At 43.3% G+C, this 19312-nt stretch overlaps 3 protein-coding genes across 6 annotated transcripts; 1 reads left to right on the top strand and 2 right to left on the bottom strand.

The window, feature by feature from the left end:
* Positions 1-946: 946 nt before the first annotated feature.
* LOC115686126 (rhodanese-like domain-containing protein 14, chloroplastic) lies at positions 947-2940 on the top strand. Its single transcript, XM_030611321.2, has 6 exons — positions 947-1372; positions 1526-1572; positions 2078-2170; positions 2279-2417; positions 2509-2611; positions 2761-2940. Exons 1-6 carry the CDS (start codon positions 1147-1149, stop codon positions 2873-2875), a joined length of 723 nt encoding a protein of 240 aa, XP_030467181.2. The 5' UTR covers positions 947-1146; the 3' UTR covers positions 2876-2940.
* A 597-nt stretch (positions 2941-3537) lies between these two features.
* Positions 3538-9006, bottom strand: LOC115686124 (vacuolar protein sorting-associated protein 26A). 4 transcript variants are annotated; one of them, XM_030611317.2, is made up of 13 exons: positions 8810-9006; positions 8553-8684; positions 8091-8136; positions 7908-7982; positions 7334-7408; positions 7159-7231; positions 6008-6052; positions 5782-5893; positions 5239-5305; positions 5081-5125; positions 4826-4881; positions 4389-4564; positions 3538-4201 (listed from the first exon to the last, which is right to left on the bottom strand). In XM_030611317.2, exons 3-13 carry the CDS (start codon positions 8091-8093, stop codon positions 4020-4022), a joined length of 909 nt encoding a protein of 302 aa, XP_030467177.1. In that variant the 5' UTR covers positions 8094-8136; positions 8553-8684; positions 8810-9006; the 3' UTR covers positions 3538-4019. The 4 variants fall into 4 exon arrangements, with proteins under 4 accessions (XP_030467177.1, XP_030467178.1, XP_056160223.1 ...); XM_030611318.2 differs by lacking the exon at positions 8553-8684; XM_056304248.1 differs by lacking the exon at positions 8553-8684 and having other exon boundaries at positions 8091-8142; positions 8840-9006.
* A 1453-nt stretch (positions 9007-10459) lies between these two features.
* Positions 10460-12256, bottom strand: LOC115686122 (AAA-ATPase At2g46620-like). The gene has a single exon (XM_030611316.2). The coding sequence runs from the start codon at positions 12203-12205 to the stop codon at positions 10712-10714; it is 1494 nt and encodes a 497-aa protein (XP_030467176.2). The 5' UTR covers positions 12206-12256; the 3' UTR covers positions 10460-10711.
* Between the last annotated feature and the right edge of the window lie 7056 nt (positions 12257-19312).

Raw genomic sequence — 19312 nt, 5'->3', positions numbered from 1 at the left:
TTCGGGTTCGTGACGAGTAGGATGCAGGCACTTGAAAGGGGCCCCTCGGATCCGATGTAGATTTCAAGCCGGGCCCTTAAACTCTTCGCTCCCTTCTCTCCAAGCATAGCAAACACTTCAACATAGCTCATTATCGAAATATAACGGTTACATCGCATGTGCATTGTGCACGCGATGACAATGCCACATCCTATGATTGAAACTAATCTCGAAACTAATCTCCATATATCTTTAAGTCAAGACAATCTTTTCGTCTCGTTTTTTCCTAAATTACCCCTACATAAATAACAAAGATTAACAGTTAAGTTAGGAATAGGGACTCTCGATAGTTTCTTATTTTAATTTTGCATGTACTTTATTCAATCTTGTATTGGGGCTCTGTTGTCACCTGTTCCTAGACTCGGGAAGGGAAGTTTTGTGATTTGGGCCTGCAGATTTAGCCCATTATCATGTGACAGAATCGGGAAGAAGCTGATGTAACATTTGACTTGGTCAAAGTACAGCAAGTAGACAACAGCTTTTGCCATCGAAAATGATTCATGCCCTTATGGTTCTTGCTACCCATTTCGATGCTTTGTCATTCTGACCATTGCCTCAAAATGGCAGAAGTTAAGGTCTCAGCAAACCTGCTTACAACACGCATGCGATAAAGTATTTGACGCCCGAAATGCATTCGAACTGTCAGATCCGGTAGAATTCGTGCGAGACGTATTATTTTCTGTGATTCAAATGCATTTTAACATGCGTTATCTCCTGATATTGTATTATGATTGGTCGAGCCACTGTCATTCTCAATGGAAGGGCCTGCAGAAGAAAGGGAGCACCGGATGGATGAGGCTAAAACAGCACGCCACATGGACAAGGGCAATTCGGATATCCACCACAAGTTCAGATTCTGAGGAAGATAAATATCCACAATCTCCATTTCAAGTGGCCCCATCAACCCTAGACCCCCAAGTGTGCACGAATATCTCCAGAAAACATACTAAATAACGCACCAAGAAACAGAAATACTTGTTGCCAAATTTCTTGATCGTACAATCACAAGACAAGTACAACAATTCCACTTCTTGCACCACAGTTGTAGGATCCAAGTGCTGCATCTGCTGATTGAAGCTTTGGAGATAAGAGAATAGGAAGAAGAAAATGGCTGGTTTAACTTCAGTCACACCCCATCCAGCATCTTCATCTTCTTTGCACTCCAATTTCCAGTCCTCGCCTCTCATTTTCGCTCCAAAAACCGCTCATGAGCATGCCTCCTGCCGCGCCGCACTCGGATCATTCAGGCATTCCCGCAGGAGCTTGTCGACGCGATCCGTTCCGGGTGGGCTAAAAGTCATGAATGCAGCGACAAAGCTTGCAAAGTCACCAGGTACTAATACTGTGGCTAGTTGGCCTCCCAATTCCTTGGTAATATTAATATTTACTGAACTAAGTGAATATGTCTCAGAAGTATCATGAACTCCTAGCCAGTTAGCTTCACCAACTCAAACTGATTTTTCTCTAATTTATTTTGAGGGATCAGCTGAAGAAGAGTGGAAGGTGAAGAGGGAATTGCTGCTCCAGAAAAGGGTCTCTCTCTCTCTCTCTCTCTCTCTCTCTCTCTCTCTCTCTCTCTCTCTCTCTCTCTCTCTCTCTCTCTCACTCTCTCTCACTCTCTTGCGTATATAGACTTGCTCATTCATGTATGCATGTGCTTGCCGAGTTAGGAGAACAAGGTCTGTCCATAAGATTGAGTGGACGGTCCATCTGATAAGAATTCTCATGTCTGTTTGATCATCCAAATGACTTATACGAACTTGACCTTAGAAATAGCCATCGAAAAGAAACACTCTTTGAGTGGATGTGATCTCAGTCCTAATTGTTTCCTACCGCCAGATAGACACTTTTCTTGCTTACAAATGTCTGGAGAAATGTCCAACGAAGTAAATGCCACAGAGGACATAAGTTATCAAGTATTGAATAGAGAGATTCGAAGCAAACTATGGATTTGCTTGAGCATAGAAAGAAAGTTTAAGGGACCCTTGATCCAGAACGCGAATTAGCTCTGAAATTACGCTGAGTATCTTGTTTCCAGGTAAGGAGTGTGGATGTGAAGGAAGCACTGCGCCTTCAGCAGGAAAATAAATTCGTAATTCTCGATGTACGACCTGAAGCAGAATACAAGGAGGTCAGCTAGTCAATTTGCTATCCATCGTCTGAATTTTCGCACGACTACGAGATGGAACAATCGGACATGCTAAATTAAAGAAATCGTGTGTTCGTTTTTCTGTGGTAGACTCATCCGCCGGGGGCTATAAACGTGCAAATATATAGGCTCATCAAGGAATGGACGGCATGGGACATCGCGAGGCGAGCTGCATTCGCCTTTTTCGGCATCTTTGCGGGCACGGAGGAGAACCCAGACTTCATAACAAGTACAGCATCGTTGCGCCATCTTGCTTTCGAATGTTTTTGTGTTGCGAAAGATGTGAGATTGATCTTCTTAACCTACTGTTTGTGCTGCAGCTGTGGAATCGAAAATCGGTAAAGATGCAAAGATAATCGTGGCTTGCTCAGCCGGCGGCACAATGAAGCCATCTCAAAATCTTCCTGAAGGTCAACAATCAAGGTAATCATGTTATAGTCCTCCAATTACCCTTTGTTGCCTAACGAGGGAATTGCATTGCATAATTTCAAGTCACCGTTCGCTTAACCATTAGTATCTGTTGCCTAATATGGAGATTGTTCGATAGTTACTCATCAAGCTCCTCCTTGCAGATCACTTATAGCAGCATACCTGCTGGTGCTCAACGGCTACGCGAATGTCTACCATTTAGAAGGGGGCTTGTCTACATGGTTCAAGGAGGGACTGCCGGCAGCTTCTGATGAGTGAAAACACGAGCATCGTATCGACATTTCTTTGATCCTTCTCATTCAGGAAAATCGCAAAGGATGTGGCGGGGAAAATCGCAAAGGATGTGGCGGTCGATGAGTACTTCGACGACCATGTAAACAGACAGCTTGATCATTGATATCTTGCAGACTACAAGAATGCATCTCCAATCAGAAGATTTTTTCTACCGATATCTGTCCCAAAATGCATCTAAGTAAAACAATTCGCGCTTCTTTGAATCCATTCTATATGTGTGGCAAAATGAATATAGCAGGAGTTGAAAAATGCATAGATTATGCAATTTTCTTGTGTGTGAGAGATGGCCAAATCTCCCCCGACATTACTACGCAACATAGAGCATCTATCTTTGGCAAAAAGAAAAAGTTCATCAGCTCTATGGCCAAAGAGGATCATAATCATTATCGAAAAAGAGAGGTAAAAAAGATGCTAAAAGTTTCAGGCGCACCGTCTAATCAATTATCGATTGCGCAAGGTGAAGTCGTAACATTTGCAGAGATTTGCATGTGCCCAGAATTGCTGGACACTTGATTCCTAGAGTCTAATAGGTAAATACATCGGCCATTCTTTAGTAGTTCATGTCTACAATTCACCACATTCGCCAAGAACATCGCATCAGTATCAAGCCGTTGGAGTCGACGAAAGCCATGCAAAACTAATGGTCCAGTAATATAAAATATATACGGGCAAGAAGCAATGTTAAAACAAGGCTACAGAATATATCAAGGACCAGAAAACAGAGAAGCTGATAATGACCAATCAATACATGTTAATGCACTAAATGTGCCATTTTCTGCAAATTAAGTCCAAACGCCATGGAGTATATGCAGTTTCTGTGAAAGCAGCAAGGAACCTAGTGCAATACCAGATCATTATTTACGACACTAACTGGTAGATCATCCATAGTAAAGCCACCCAGTCGTCCTCTTCATCCCTGCAGGAAACCGCAGCAACAACACCAAAAACAAAGCCGTGATAGAGCTGGTATAACAATCAGCAGTTGCCACTTACAAGCCAAAAGTTGTCTGTACCACTATTGAATCCTAAACTTCGAAGGCCTTACAAGATGTCACAAGGCAGTCAATTTCCTCTTTCAATAGACAAATTCTGTGCTGATTTTCTTGGATCATGATGACGTCTCTTGTAACCTAAATATTGTGATTTCCTGCTGCTTAAAATACCGTCGATCTTCTTCGTCGACAAGAACAAGGTTCAAGTAGTACTTCACGCTAAACTTGTTGTTGACATTCCGGTAGGTTGGCGTCAATTCATAAGGACTAAGAAACAATCTAATGGGTATAGATTCACCTGTACAAGCAAATACATGCTTATGAGCCATTGCATCAAGTGCTCATCATAAGCAACAGGTCTATAGCATTCAAAGACGAGACGAGAAAGACACCTTCCTTAATAATGATGACGTTTCATACAACACGACATGAGAGCATAGATGTTTGGTAGTGTAATACAAAACCTCAATTTTTGGTAGCCATACCTCTGACAGGAGCACCATCCATAAGTTCAAATTTAGCGAGGGTTTCTGTCTCAACATGGGTATTTTGGCCTGAGCCTGTTGATTCTCGACGCCTGATCTCGAGATCCATGTTTTTTATCTTGATCCTCACGAGAAGAAAATATATTTTTCCAATAATGACATCTTTCAGGTGATACCTGCAACACATGCAAATTGCAGTCAATGAAAAAGTTCCTATTCGGAATGAGAAAACAATCCCCGTTTAGACCAAGAATCTGCCATGTCTACATACTAAAAATGTGATGAAGGACAGGTGATCAAGATAATTAATCTCACAGTAAAACAGATTGTGTCAGTGCACTCTCCTATATAAAAAAAATGTTTTGCATCTCAGAATACCACAAAGCAAAAAAGGTACAGTAAGATCTTAAAGGAAGAAGGGAAAAAAATGAACTCACTTGCTTTTATTGTACTCAAACTCAATGTGTAGACAATCTTCAATTCCAACTTCCATCTGCACGACACAAAAATTACAATATAAATTGAGAATTTTGAGAAACAATTTTTACAATGAAGCGACTATGCTTCATTGTAAAACAAATATCCTATGCTTCTATCGTATCCCCATATATAGAAAAAACTATGACAAAATTAGAGGCATGTTGAAAACAATAGAGTAGTGAATGGCTATTTAAATAGAGCATCGCTCCCACCTTGATACTATTGTTTATTGATGGTGGTGGAGAATAATTTCGCACCTGATGAAAACAAGACAACCATAAATCAAGAACTATGAGATGCCATAATGGACGGTAGTTGTAAATGTGAAATAGTAATCAATTATTAATATCAGAGCAAAGAGTAAGTTTACCACAAAATCCTGGTATTCTACAATGCTACCAGCATAACCACGGTTGATTGTTACTTTCAGGACATACCTGGAAAGAGTGGACGAGAAAAAACTAAAACAACTCCATACATGCAGATCAAAGACTCCTTTCATTTAGAATGGACAACCGAAACCAACAGAAGAAAAGTCGAGGCATTAAGTCAATCATCACGGCACTCATTCATATAAATTGACTGACCAAACTATGGCCTTGTCGGAAACAGATTTTAAAATAAGGAACCTATGAAGCGGTTTGAGATTGTTATCGACTTGGTCTTAGCGACAGCTCATCACTCGTCAGCATGAAGCAAAAGCAAACACATCATGAGTACATATACAGATGCTTAGATATGTGCATGAAAATGCGTGCACATGCATAGAGCTGAAAGCACTAAAGAGGACACCAGAAATATAGAACAGGTCAAGTTGCCTCATAAAAGATAGTGTCAGATCATGTAAGGAAATTGTTTGGAATTCCTCCATGAAAACCAAATTTCTCCACACAGAATTCAGTACAGCACTTACCTAAGCCTCACGTGAACTCCATTATATGTCTCATAAGGCATTTCAACAGTAGAAAATTCAAATGCGTATGTTTTCCTTTCATATAATTCACCAGGGACATCCAACTCACGAACTGCAAATGAAAGAACCCAAATAAACATCATATGATAATAACAAATGAATCACTACCCATAAAACAACACGGTAGTTAACATGTTGCATCAGACAAGCCTAAAGTGAAACTCACCAAGAGAAGTGAAATCATAGAAGTTCCCTCTGTCAAAGTACATCTCTGAAACGTAAAACAAGATCGATCATTCAAATATACTGGCCACAAATGCCAATGTTGAACTGTCTATGACAAAGAATCATCAAGAAAATAAGGAAGATAGAAGGAAGTTATCATGCACAATTGAATATACAAAGCATAGAGTAGGCAGTTTCTCTTTTCCACTCGGAAAAGCTTGCCATTAATAAAGCCAGAAACAATACTTTCAGCACTAGCACCAACTATAAAGATGTATGCGACTCCCCACTCTGAACAGCACCAGACTAGCGCTAGCATCAACTAGAAAGATGTATCCCTACGACTATTACTAGTTTCCGTCAAAGCATTGGATTGAATTTATGGCATTGATCTTGATACAAAACAACCTTAAAATCATATTCTTCGTAAGAACCTTCTCAATACAGTAAAAGCAACAATCACTATGGATCAAAATAAAAATTTGCCAAATTGTGCAATGTCAACTACAGCAATTCAAAAGCATGACAACTCTCCAACCAACCAGATCGAAAGTACAAGATAAGAGCAATTATACAATCCTTTAGTGTCAAAAAAGAAAAAGACCTGTAGAGTCACACATTCACTTTCGTTATCCTGGAGGAAAATTGAACTCCAACACAGAACGAAATCCTCTCTTAGAAATTACACGAGAACTATCTTTAGAAAACCAAGTATCAAGCCACTCAAATTGTAATTACAGCAGATTTTAGAAGACAACTTCCACTTGTGGGCACTAGAGATTGTCTATTTGATTTACACCATGCATCATTTTACAAATAACTCAATTAAATTTAGATAACAATGTCTCTCATCAACAATGAGAGGATTCACGCACTCAAAATTCAAATAATAAGACCATGCACAAAAACAACAAAGCCAAAAGCTACTGCATCCAGCAAATAACAATTTTGAACATATTAAAACGAAAACACAATGACATGCAGGTGCTTGAGCCGAAGAGTAAACTAGTAAAAACAAAGTCAGATTCAGCTATTTGCTTGCAATGGAGAATGCGCTCTTTGATCATCAAATAAGGGGCATGAAAGTCAAAGGAATAGAATTCTCAAAGCACCAGAGCATAATTCTAAGATCACGTTGTAGCTGGAACTAACCTATCTGACCCAGGAGTTCAACTTTTACACCATTGTGTTCAACCTTTTTCCCTTGAATTGGTTCTATTGATACCTGGATGACAAAACCAATCGAAACCATGTTTACATGAAGCTATTTTCCACAAAATAGTGGGTGTTGCAATACTTGGAACTGAGTACAAACACGGAAGAATACCTTGCCAGTTATATTTTCTTGACTTTGGAATAGCGGGACCATGACAGTTTGGCCATTTTCCTTCTTCATAGGAACCTATGAGGAAGCAAGAATTATAGAGATATTGCATGATATAACCCTTTTGTGTCAACTGTGATGCACTTATGACGAAGACGGTGATGATGAAAAGATAGCTGACAACTAATCTAGATTTAGGAGAACAGAAAAAAGAATAGGCGCCTGTGACTAGTAGAGTCTAACAATCCTGCAAGCTCGAGGACTGCTGAACCAAATTAGAAGACTTCAGGCACAGTACCAGTGATAAGATGCATAATTACCGTTTGCACAATACTTCCAAAGACGGACTTTTGTTCTGCTGCTTATGCTACATTTCCAGTTGGCTTTGTATTTAATGGTTTTTCGCAGACTAGAGCAACTAATATCAGTGCGCATGGATCTATCTATCAGAGAACGGCCCGACAAAGGATAAAGATCTCGAAAGTTGGAAACTATTTTGATAACCTTTTTCATCGAGTAAGGACAGTCGGACCACTTCCCAGTAAAATTCGGTCGAACAGTAGAAGACTCGGATTACCTGCTTACGGGTTTTCCCATCGGCAAATGTGATAAAAATGTTGCATGACGGTTTAAATGCTCCAAGAAGATAATTCTGAAAAATAAATAGAATTATCATGAACATGCACAACATAGTATTCCACACTCCGTCAGAAAATAAATCAGAACAATCCTCAGATCAAAGATTCCGCGGATTGCTAACCATATTGTAGCTCTGTTAGTCCGCAAACAAGCGCTACCACTCAAACCTGGGAAAGAAAAGAAAGCAGCAAACACAATTTAGTCGCAAGAACTGACAAAGGGAAGAACACACACAAATGAGAAGAAAAAGGAGACAGAGAAATCAACACACTTGAGGAAAAATCATGCCAGAGGACGACCCGCATACGATACTCAATCTCATACTAGAAATGATTGGCGGGTACGGCGTGCAATGTAAGGACGCATTATCAAATTTCCAACTTGTAGTATATAACCATACACCTTTCACATTCTCCATCACACAGACATATATCGTAGCTGATCGAACGATGTCGAACGATAAACCGAAGAAATCAAATCAAACGAGCGACGCAAATCGAATTCCGAGACCACCTCTCAAATCGCCAACACTAGCGACAATAAATTTGCACCCGACGAACTCGAGAATTAACAAGCGAAGTACCTGGAGAAAGAAAATCAGGCCGCGAAGCAGCCCCAGCACACACGCCCCTCCTCCGTCCGTCACCGAAAACCAACGCCCGCCCCCCCAAACGAACACGACACGCCGATGTCCCCCGCAGGTCAAGCTCGATGGCTACTACGACCGAACGAATTTCCCACAACATGCGACGAATTCAAAGCGCTTCAATAATCAACGAGCCGGTTCCTCAATCGACAGGGAAAATTCCCAACGTCAAAGCGATCGCTAAATCGGCGTACCTGGGAGGCGGAGGCGGAGGCGGAGGCGGAGGCGGAGGCGGAAGCGGGAGCGAATTGCGGATGCTCGGAGATTCGCGAGGCTTCTGCAGAGGAAACGAAGCGAACCGGATCGTCGATCTGCGCAGGGCTCTGGAGGACAGATGGAAACGAGGAAGGAGGGGAGGGGGGAGACAGGACCGAAGACGACGACATTCGCTGGCTTCGGGGTGAGGGGAGCGGGGGAATCGGCAGGTGCTCCGCACGTGACCCGGGCGTGGCTCTGTGGGCCGTCGGGCCCAACTTAGCCACCGTGCGAACTGGCTTTGTGGGCCTTCGGCCCATTTATCCACCCTGGCGAACGGCTTAGTGGGCCGTTGGCCCATTTGATCACTCGATCGAGACTCTTTATATCGTGCATCGAGTATATCGTCTATCATTCACAAATACATGGCTAATTTAAAAGTGGGATAATGACATAAACATTCACTGAACTTTAACTCAATGTGCAATTTAGTCTCTGAACTTTTAATTTGTTCAATGTGGTCAATGAACTTTAGTCCAATGTGTATTATGGTCCCTGAGTTTTTAATCTGTTCAAAATGATCCCGAAACTTTTAATACATATTTAATGTAATCCCTGAACTATATAAAAATATTCAATGCAGTCCCTGAACTTGATTCAATGGAAGGACTGCATTAAACATCTTCATATAGTTTAGGGACTAAATTGAACATATACCAAAAGTTTAGGGATGATATTAAATAAATTAAAAGTTCAGAGACCACATTACACATTGGGTTAAAGTTTACAGAATTACAATAAACAAATTAAAAGTTCAGATACCATATTGCACATTTAGCAAAAGTTCAGGGACCGTTTGTGTCATTTTCCCTTTAAAAGTAAAAGTAAAAGTAAAAGGAACTTTAAATTAGAGGCGATCAATGGACATGCCGATACAGGACTCTTTAGTTAGTCCCTAATTCTTTTGCCTGCCCAAAAAAAATAAAAAATCATGTGCCAATATAAGTCCAATTTGATTGGACTTTATACCTAAATAACCTCGTCCAAAAGTTTTTTTTTTTTTGGTCGGGTCGATGCGACTTGCGAGGGCCTGTGGACAACATGCCTATGATCAAATCTGCTCCGAAACATGCCATTATTCCAACCCTTACAGTATCACATCACTCACTGCTTTTAAAAGAAAGGTACCCGTGTGTTTAGATACTTCGGTTGGGTATTTGCTCTCTAAGATACTCCGTCTACTGGACGGAGTTTGCCACGTCATTGTTCTTATTACGAGTCGCCATGTCACGTCACTCGACACCGATTATTTCCAAACTCATGGTTGTTTTTTTAGGCTCCAATATGACCGAACATAATTGGAAAATAAGCTGTCCCCGCGATCCAAGGTCGGGTCGAAAGAAATGTGCGATGTCGCCCGTCAAACATGGGGTTTCGTGCAGGGCGTCGCGTTGACAAAAGTGGACATCTCGAATAAATTCTCCCCTCCATCATGGTTTTGCCAAATTAAGGTCATGAGAAAAGTCAGACATAAATGCAGGAATTGTCAAAGGCATCATCGATCGTTTTCAACGCCTTCATGTACAAGAAAAGGATCTGAAGTTTCCCCCGATAACCAAATGTCTCCGAACCCTTAGGTCACTTCCAAGTGCCGAAGAAGAAAAACGAACGGTTTTCATTGCTATGGACGGATTATACAAAGATCAAGCAATTTCACTTATGATTTCTTTGGCGAAAAATAAGAAATAAACATTAATTTCCTAGTTATACATCGATGTTAAGTCTTCTCGTGATGAGACGGCGATTTGATGACCAAAGAATAGGGCGAAACGCAAAATCGCTAATCGCTGTTTCCGTGAGGTTAGCCCGTTTCAATTCGAGTGACCAATTTCGAACATCCTTCAACTTTGGCCATCGTGCTTCGACCCTTCCTTCTCGCCGGAGCTCAGGTCCATGGAATTGTCTCTCCTCCTGCTGCCCAACTTCAGAAGCCCGTACAGCTTCCCGAACTCCCTGACCGTGTGAACGCTCTCCCTACAGAAGACCGAGGCGGGCTCGGCGGTCTCATTCCCGCCCCGCCCGGACCGGCTACCGGTCAGCGTCGCCCCGTCCTTGGTCGCGGCTCCCCGGCCCTCGCTGCTGCTCTGCAGGGCGCCGATCACGGTCTTCAGGGCCCGGGTCGGGGAGGACCGGTTCGCGATCATGATCTCGCCGATGTGGGCCGGGCTCAGCCTCGCCCCGGCCTGGAAGATCTCCTCCACCTGCGGGAACAGCTTGTGCTCCTTGAGCCCCAAGTAATTGCTCGCCAGGCCCTTGAAGGCGGAGAAATCGCATAGGGGGAAGTGCACGTGGACGTCTATGCGGCCGGGCCTCGTCACCGCTTGATCGACCCGATCCTTGCCGTTCATCGTGAAGACCATCACCCGCTCCTCCCCGCAGCAGGATATGATCCCGTCCATGAAGCTCAGCACGCCGGACAAGCTCACGTCCGTCGGCTTCTTCTCCAGGAAGCGGTCGAGGTCCTCGACGACGATCACCGACCGGGCCGTCGTCTGGAGGAGGAGGGCCTTCAGGTCGGAGTCGTCGGCGACCCGGGAGAGGTCGACGTCGTAGATGTCGTACCCGAGGAACTTCGCCAGCGCCGCCGCGAAGCTCGACTTCCCGGTGCCGGACGCGCCGTGCAGGAGGTAGCTCCGCTTCCAGACGCGGCCGAGCCGGTGGTAGTACTGCTTCGACTTGAGGAAGCTCTCGAGGTCCGACTTCACCTTGCTCTTCAGCTCCGGGTCCATCACGACGGTGTCGATCGTCGCCGGGTGGGTGAACGGCACCGGCCGCCACCGCGGGCCGCCGCCCTCCCCGGGCCGGCCGCCCCCGTCGAGGTTCATGAACAGCCGCACCTCGTTCTTCTTCTGCTCGATCTCGTCGGAGACCTGGAAGACGTGCTGCAGGTAAGGCTGCAGGACGCGGCGCTTGTCCTTCTTCCTGATCTTCAGCACGAAGGCCCGCCGCCCCTCGGGCTCGCCGCCCTTCTCGTTGGCCCACGAGACCCGGGCGCTGAGGAACCGGTCGGCGACGGCCTGGTCGGAGTCGAGGCGGAGGACGATGTCGTTGGAGCGGGCGCCGGAGAAGAGGTTGGTGTGGTGGGAGTCCTCGAGGGAGGGGAGGGAGGTCAGGTAGGTGGAGACCTTGCGGTAGAGCTGGTTCTCCTGGAGGTGCTCGTTGTGCTGGGGGATCTTGTAGTACTGGTACACGTAGCACCGGTCCTCCACGGATTGGAGGAGCGCGGCCAATTTGTGCAGGAGCGAGGTCCTGTAGAGGAGGCGGAGGACGAGGAGGGCGGCGGGGAGGACGGCGGCGGCGAGGAAGAGCGCGAGCTCATTGTCCAGGCCCATCATGGCTGGACGGGTGACGGGTCGATGCGATCACGAATTGGGACGACGCAGGACGAGATTAACGGGGGGGGGGGGGGGGGGGGGGGGGGGGGGGGGGGGGGGGGGGGGGGGGGGGGGGGGGGGGGGGGGGGGGGTGGGGGCGGCGGGGGGGGTGGGCGGTGGAGGCGGCGGCGGGCGGAGGAGGGTTTTATGGCGATGAAGGGGAAGGTAAGGGGGAGGTAACGAGCCGGCACCACCATGAATTGGTCAAAAAAGCCTAACAGAGAGAGAGAGAGAGAGAATTGTAGGAGCAGCAGCGGAGGTAGCTGCTGGCTGGCTGGCTGGTGGTGATGTTTGGCCCTGGCCGTCAATGTACGACTCTTGACCTTTTTGTTTGACCTTCTTCTATCTTCATTTTTATTTTTTATTTTTTTGGGAAAAAAAACCGCACAAAAAAAAAAAGACCTTAAGTTACACGCGCGTTGCCCGTTTACCCTAAACTTTTTTTTCTTGTGACCTAAGAAAAATCCCAAAATTATACTTATGCGGCACGTTTAATCTCGGTCGAGTTTTTTTCTTTTTGCAAAGTTCCGTTAGATGATTTTTCGGCCAAAACAAGATCGTTATTATTTCAATTAAGTCGCGTGGGCGCCGCCATGTTAGCATTTCCACGTGGGTAGATTTCTAACGGTTCTTATTGGCGGAACTTTGACGGATGGTAACTGTGCCACACGAGTTTGGGATTTTTTGTGTGACGGACTAAAATTAAGGATAAATGTGTTACGGCTGGCATAATTTAAGATTTTTCGTGACTTTTGCTTTTTCTTTTATTTTTATTTTTTTTTGGCCACGACGTGATCTATTTCTTCAAGGATTCTGGTGAAACATTACCATCAGCGCGAGTTAACGACTAAATAAAAAGCTTCCAATTTCAATGGTTTGTCATTCTTTAGTTACCTACAGTCTAAACTTTGAAAATTGAAGTTCCCTCTACGAACCGTGTTTCGTTAGTGCCTCGACAACATTCGCCATTGTTAAGTCGTTATCGCCAATTAGTTGTGGGATGAAGCCGGCCGCGTTCGAGACGACAAGATTCCCGTCGAACGGTAGAAAGAGAGCTATGCCAATAAGCTATCAAATTGATGAACCACAGACTTATTGTAAGTTACAAGTAGACGTTTACATAAGCAAGTCGTATGTAACGTTCGATAACAATATATCGTGTCGCTTGATAAGTTGACATACCGATGTTATAAATTAGTTTTATTATACTTAATATTTCTCCCATAAAAAAAAAAATTCTCCAAGACATTGCTTACATTGCCATAGGGTCGTGCTTCGTGGCTTGTTCGTATCCCGTCATTGTTTTATATCACGAACTTATGCAACAATTATTTTATTTGATTTCGAGATGACGTTTGACACAACATTCACTGCAGCAAAGTATAAGTTGAAATAACACATATTCTAGCTCGTACTGGAAAAACAGAGAGCACGTGTTGAATATGAAGAGAAATTCATAAAAAAAAATTAATTGATAAAAAAATTATTAATATTACAAAAAATCTCAAACTGGTACACCTGTGACAAATTTACCCTCATCCGTTAGTTTTCATTAAATTTTACCTTTAAATTGCTGAGTTTGATGACACTTGACAGTTGACAGATGTACCGGTTTGGGTCTTCACTCCTCTGTTTGTCACAGATTTACCAATTTGTGATTTTTCCTGGTATAAATTCAATTTAACGGAGAGTAAATTTTTCACAAGTATATAATTTAAGTGGTCAAAAAATTAGTTTGGGATAAATTTGTCACGGGTTCGGGGTAAATTTGTCATGGTTGTACCAGTTTGGGATTTTTGGTGATCAAAAATTTAGTTCGAGGTAAATTTATCACGAACTATCAGTTTGGGATTTTTCATGGTATTAACTCAAAAAAATGAAATATTAGCATGTAAAAGTTTTGTTTTGATTTTTTAAGCAATTTTAACCGTCAAATATTACTTCTATATTAATTTTTCCAGACTCACGCTCCGCCCATCATAGCTCGATTCTTAGGCAAAACGATCGCGGCACGATCTCTACCGAACAAGCTCTGAATCGCCGTCGCTATTGATATTACCAACTATTTTTTTCGGTCGATGAAGTCGTTCGAACCTCGAAAAAGGGTATCACGTGACATGCGTCCTCGCTGTACATAACTTGTTTAAGAAGACAACCAGAAATTTGTTGCGATTTCAATAGTGTCGGAATCGACCAAACTTCCCATGATTCGTAAAAAAATACTACAAGACATTTTGGGACCAGTCCGAAGGCTTCTTTATTATATCGGTCCTTGAAATTGAATACCGTGTCCGGGCCAATTGATTCAGTCGGCTTGACCCCAACATGGGTCCGATTTGGACGGACGGACGTGGCCTACGACTCCTTTGGCTATAGGTTGACTGTTCCCTTTTTTATACTTTATTGCAATTAAGTATATAATAAGGCGAAAGATAGATTTTGGGGATTTTTTATATATATTTCGATACGTATAGAAAAGAGTACACGGGCTTTAGTAGGCGACTATTTCAGGTAACGTATATCGATCAAGATATGCACATTCAAAAAGGAGATACGCGCGCAATCTCCAGAGATACATGGAATCAACGGAATTATCGAATATTTCCCGATCTGATTTGCAGCAGAAAACGACGTGTGGGCGGCATTCTCGATTCTAAATTTCGAGGTCAAAGGGAGCTTTAGGACCGGGTTACGACATTTTGATCCGGTGAGTATTTGCCTACTTTCCATGCAAGGCTCCACCGAAATATTTCGATAATGTCATAAAGTTTAGTCATTTCATTTAAATGCATGTGCAACCAGCCCACATTTTTATGCCAACCATATCTTGAAAGGTAATTGAATCGCCGGTGTTCTTGTTGCTTCCTCGGGGGGGAATCTTTGGGTACCTTTTCTGACCGCACTAACTTGCGCTCGTACTTGCAAAAACAGTTGCGCACAACTTTGTGGCAAGAAAAAGTGGGAGTATGGCCTTTTTGGGTCGGCGGCAAAAGTAAAAGAAACGCTGAGGGCCGCTGAAAAATTAGACATTTGACGATTTGGTCCCGTCTGAAAATGAATAAAAATTGAATTTTTACGGCATAATGAAGCTTGTCGAAAAAGATGAAGGAAGATTTCGATTTGTATTTGGAAAGAAGGTGAGGTTTTAAAGGGATCGCGTGAATTCGCGATTGAAGGTGCTAGATTCGTGATTGACTTACTTTTGAATGGCAATTTTTCCCTCGATCGATATCGGCGGGGAGAAAATTGTCCGATCAGTCCTGATCCTATTGGTGCGGGCACCAATTCAATCATAATTTTTTTTAAATTTTGTCAATTTAGTCATAACCCTTTACGCGGAATTCCGATGTAACTCTTCCGGCCAATTTTTGCCAGAAAATCGCTGACGCGGCGGTGTGCCGCGTTGAACAATTGGCAATGATTGGACCACCGCCAGTGATATTCGACGAAAATTGATTAAAAAAAAAGATAATATTGGAATTTCGCGTAAAGGTTTGTGACTAAATTGATAAAATTGAAAAATTTATGATCGAATTGGTATCCGTACAACATATTGAGGACTGATTGGGCAATCTTGCCCCGGTACTGCAAAGCAAACTATTAAATCTCTCTTTTAAAATGGCCGTGCTAAATAACATTATTATTCGCAATCCCTTTTTGGACAAGGGTGCTTTTATTGACTTTTTGTATAATTCGGTAGAGAGTGCTCTATTATGACGGTCAGGTCAACATGTAGCGGCCAGTCCCACTTTGAACATGTCCACGGTTTTGAACGAGTGCTATGGCCTAGTTTTTCAAACCATGCTCTCTTTAGATTAGTTTCCACCTCCGTATCCAAAGCGTGTACACCATGCACATTTTCTAACTTAAAGTATGTATTTCATCGCACCCATATTGATTAACCCCCTTTAGCATCACGTGATATCCATCGTCTTTTAGGACTTTTTTTTTTTGGGTCGGAATCTTTTAGAAAACTTGATGAGGAAAAAATTGTCCAAAAAGTTCTAAACCTATTGCATTTTTGTAAATTCTGTCATAAACCGTTTAATTATGTTAATTGAGGCATAAACCTTTTGACATTTTGCCAATTGAGTCCATCCGGTCAATTTTGATCGGAAATCGTTGACGTGGATGCCAGATGTCCTATGTGGTACGGTGTACTAGTTTGAGATTTTTCATGGTATTAACTATATGAATTTTTCTCTTTTGGACGAGCTTCGCCCTCAATGCACACTTGTGTGTTATCTCTTTCCAGTTCTTTTCTTGTTTGATAAATTATGGGCACGAGCGCATATTCATGATTATCCGAAAGATCTATGACAATGCAAACCTGATGAACCGGTTAATTTCAGGCCTTCTGCACGCGCATGTGGCTCTAACCAAAGCATGCAGTCAATGAGATCTAAACAAGCAACCTCCAATTCCTTGAACTGGAAATCATCCTCCGACGCCCTAACCGACTGAGCTAATCCCGAGGAATCCTCGTCTCAATTCTTTAGGACTTCCCCCTACAAACAAAACTTGATGAAGATTGTACTCGAGCGATGATCTTTTCTGGCGCACAATCACAAGTATCAGTTTCCAATCAAGTGCTGTTGACGCATCCGGTTTCTTGAATTGGTCTCTTCGTCCCCGTGGTCGCGGACAAGAATGCGATCTGACCAGTATCGAACCACGATTCCCCACCCCCCAAGAAGTGCGTGGGATTAGTTATGGACGCAGACATTTCCCTTCCCCCATCCTGCTATCTCTTTGACATCTTCGTGAGCTAAACCACAAAAAAAAAAAAAAAAAATTCCATCAAATTGCCAAGATCTGTTCACTAATTATATTGTCCTTACAAAGCTCTGGCTCCAAGTTCTTTGGCCCTACAATTTCAAATCCTGAAGTTCCACAGAATCCATTCGGTTAATTCGATGGAGTGGCGAGTCCCATTCATGAAAATTTCGTGGTCTGTGTTCACCATGTCCTTATTTAGAGATATCTCCAGCCTCGTGGCTCTAGACAAGACGAAGGAACCATCGCGCTCGAGTCCGGTTTCCGCTTTCGGTCCGAGTGGTGGACCGTGGAGATGGACTTCCACATGAAGCTCATCCATGAAGTTGCCTATGCGCTAAGTTTTCAACGACCCAATTGTTATATGGTGCTTTTGGTTGGCCCACCTCGAGCAATTTCCTAGAATGTTTAGGTTCTTAGAAAAGAAAACTCGTATATCTTGTCGGACTCGATTTTTGCGCGTTCTGGACGCGTTAGACACGAATGTTCGAATGGTGGCCGGACAATAAGGGTATAACAGGCACCGTATATTTTCGCAAGGTGAAAGTAACCTCACCAAAGGAAGGGAGCTAATTTCGCTCCTACGAAGGCCTTCGAAACCTGTCTCCATTTTGTGGAGTGGGCTCCATGGATGCGTTCTTTATTTTAACGTGCCGGTATCCGCATGCCTTGCACCCCCAATTCCCCATGTACCTTTATCTTTTTTTTACATTCCGGTGATCTCGAGATCGAGACAAGAACCCAGATAGAGCCTTTTAAGGACTCACTTAGGTCCTATACTCTTATCTTTGCTTGGGCCTTGGAATTGCTTGCTCAATTCCTCCTTACGAGCTCGGTACCACCCGAGCTCGAGCATGGATTTTAAGGCCTGGCCCGTCCAAGCCCGCCAACCGTGCTTTTTTTAGATGGTATATACACATATAAACAATGATCTTTCAAGCTTCAGAAAGCAGAGCCTCGTCCTGAAAAAACCAAGAGATGTGTTGGCCCCCTTTGAATCCACTCCTTGGCCAGCTCTAAATCTCTCTGATCGAGGGCTTAAATTATGCAAAAGCTGCAGCTCGTGAGCCGAAGTAAAGTCACAAAAGAAGGCTGGTCTGGACCACCGGGCAAAGGCAGGCAGGCAGAGCGTGTGTAAAATGATCCATCAACAACAAATTATTGAGGCCAAAGTCCCACAAAAGCTTGGACGGATTTCATGCTTCTTTCCCTTTTAACTTGTAAAAAACATTGCGGGTCATAGAGCCTCACCCCCACACACACGACCAGCACTTCCAGCAAAAGCACCCAATCATCATCATCATCAAGCATGGGAATGATTATGAATCTGGGATTCATCCTCTACTTTATCCAAGATTTATCGAATCATATCCTCACAAAGATCAAACGACTAGCTTTTGAATTCATAAAGTATAACCTTAGAACTTAAGGAGATGCACAAATGGGCCCTTAAATTCATGTGAATTCCACTCACCCACAAGACCAGAAACACTTGAACTTTCAAAGCTGGTGATGGTTACTGCAAGATTAGTTAAAAGTCCAATACCTTCGTGCAGGGAGTTCGTCAAGAGAAAGTCCTAATTTGAGTCTGTCAACATATTTATTTACGTCAACTTTCACTCAAATATTTAAATTAATGAGTTATGGTCCAACTTAAATATATTAATTATTTCACGCCACACTGGTTCTCCGATATAGTACTTTTATATCATTGTCCCAGCAAACAGCCATATCAAATCAACTCATGATCATGGTGATTGCTTCTACGGAACCTGTACAAGAGTTAGGTTGGCCTCCTTTGTCTTTTCTTTTCTTTTCTTTTCTTTTGAGAATTTCAGTTAACTCAAAGCTGTCTAATGATGAATAATTCTAGGTATTGGTCAAAATCAAAGAAGCATGTGTGATGGGTCCTCTGAAAGGACAAAAAGTGGGCTGCTTTCCATGTGGAAACTGGTCAAGCTCCCAGGAGCACAGGGTGCGAAGAAGCTCTCTTCTTCAAGTTGAGGTAGAGGTAGAAGTCAGGTACCACAGGTTTGATATGCAAATCAAGACTACATTGATCTTTCTACCCACTGTCTGGTGTACTTAGGTACATTACGAATATCTATGATCATTGGGAGGCCGCCCGATGGGCCCGAGGCATGGGAAAACCATTCCGTTCTCGTGCTCGGTCCATTCATCCCGGCCCGCCAAGGCCTGATCAAATGGATACATCAGAGATTCGACTTTTTTGAATCGCGGGCGGGTCTAGGCAATGACTGTTAAACCGGGCCCAATCATTGATCAATTCTA

This window comes from Syzygium oleosum, unplaced genomic scaffold (genome assembly GCF_021117445.2).
Source record: "Syzygium oleosum isolate NSW1041296 unplaced genomic scaffold, Sole_v2.1 Sole_v2.31, whole genome shotgun sequence".
NCBI lineage: Eukaryota > Viridiplantae > Streptophyta > Magnoliopsida > Myrtales > Myrtaceae > Syzygium > Syzygium oleosum.
Note: the sequence above shows the minus strand (reverse complement) of the source record. Positions and strands in the feature narration are given on the sequence as shown.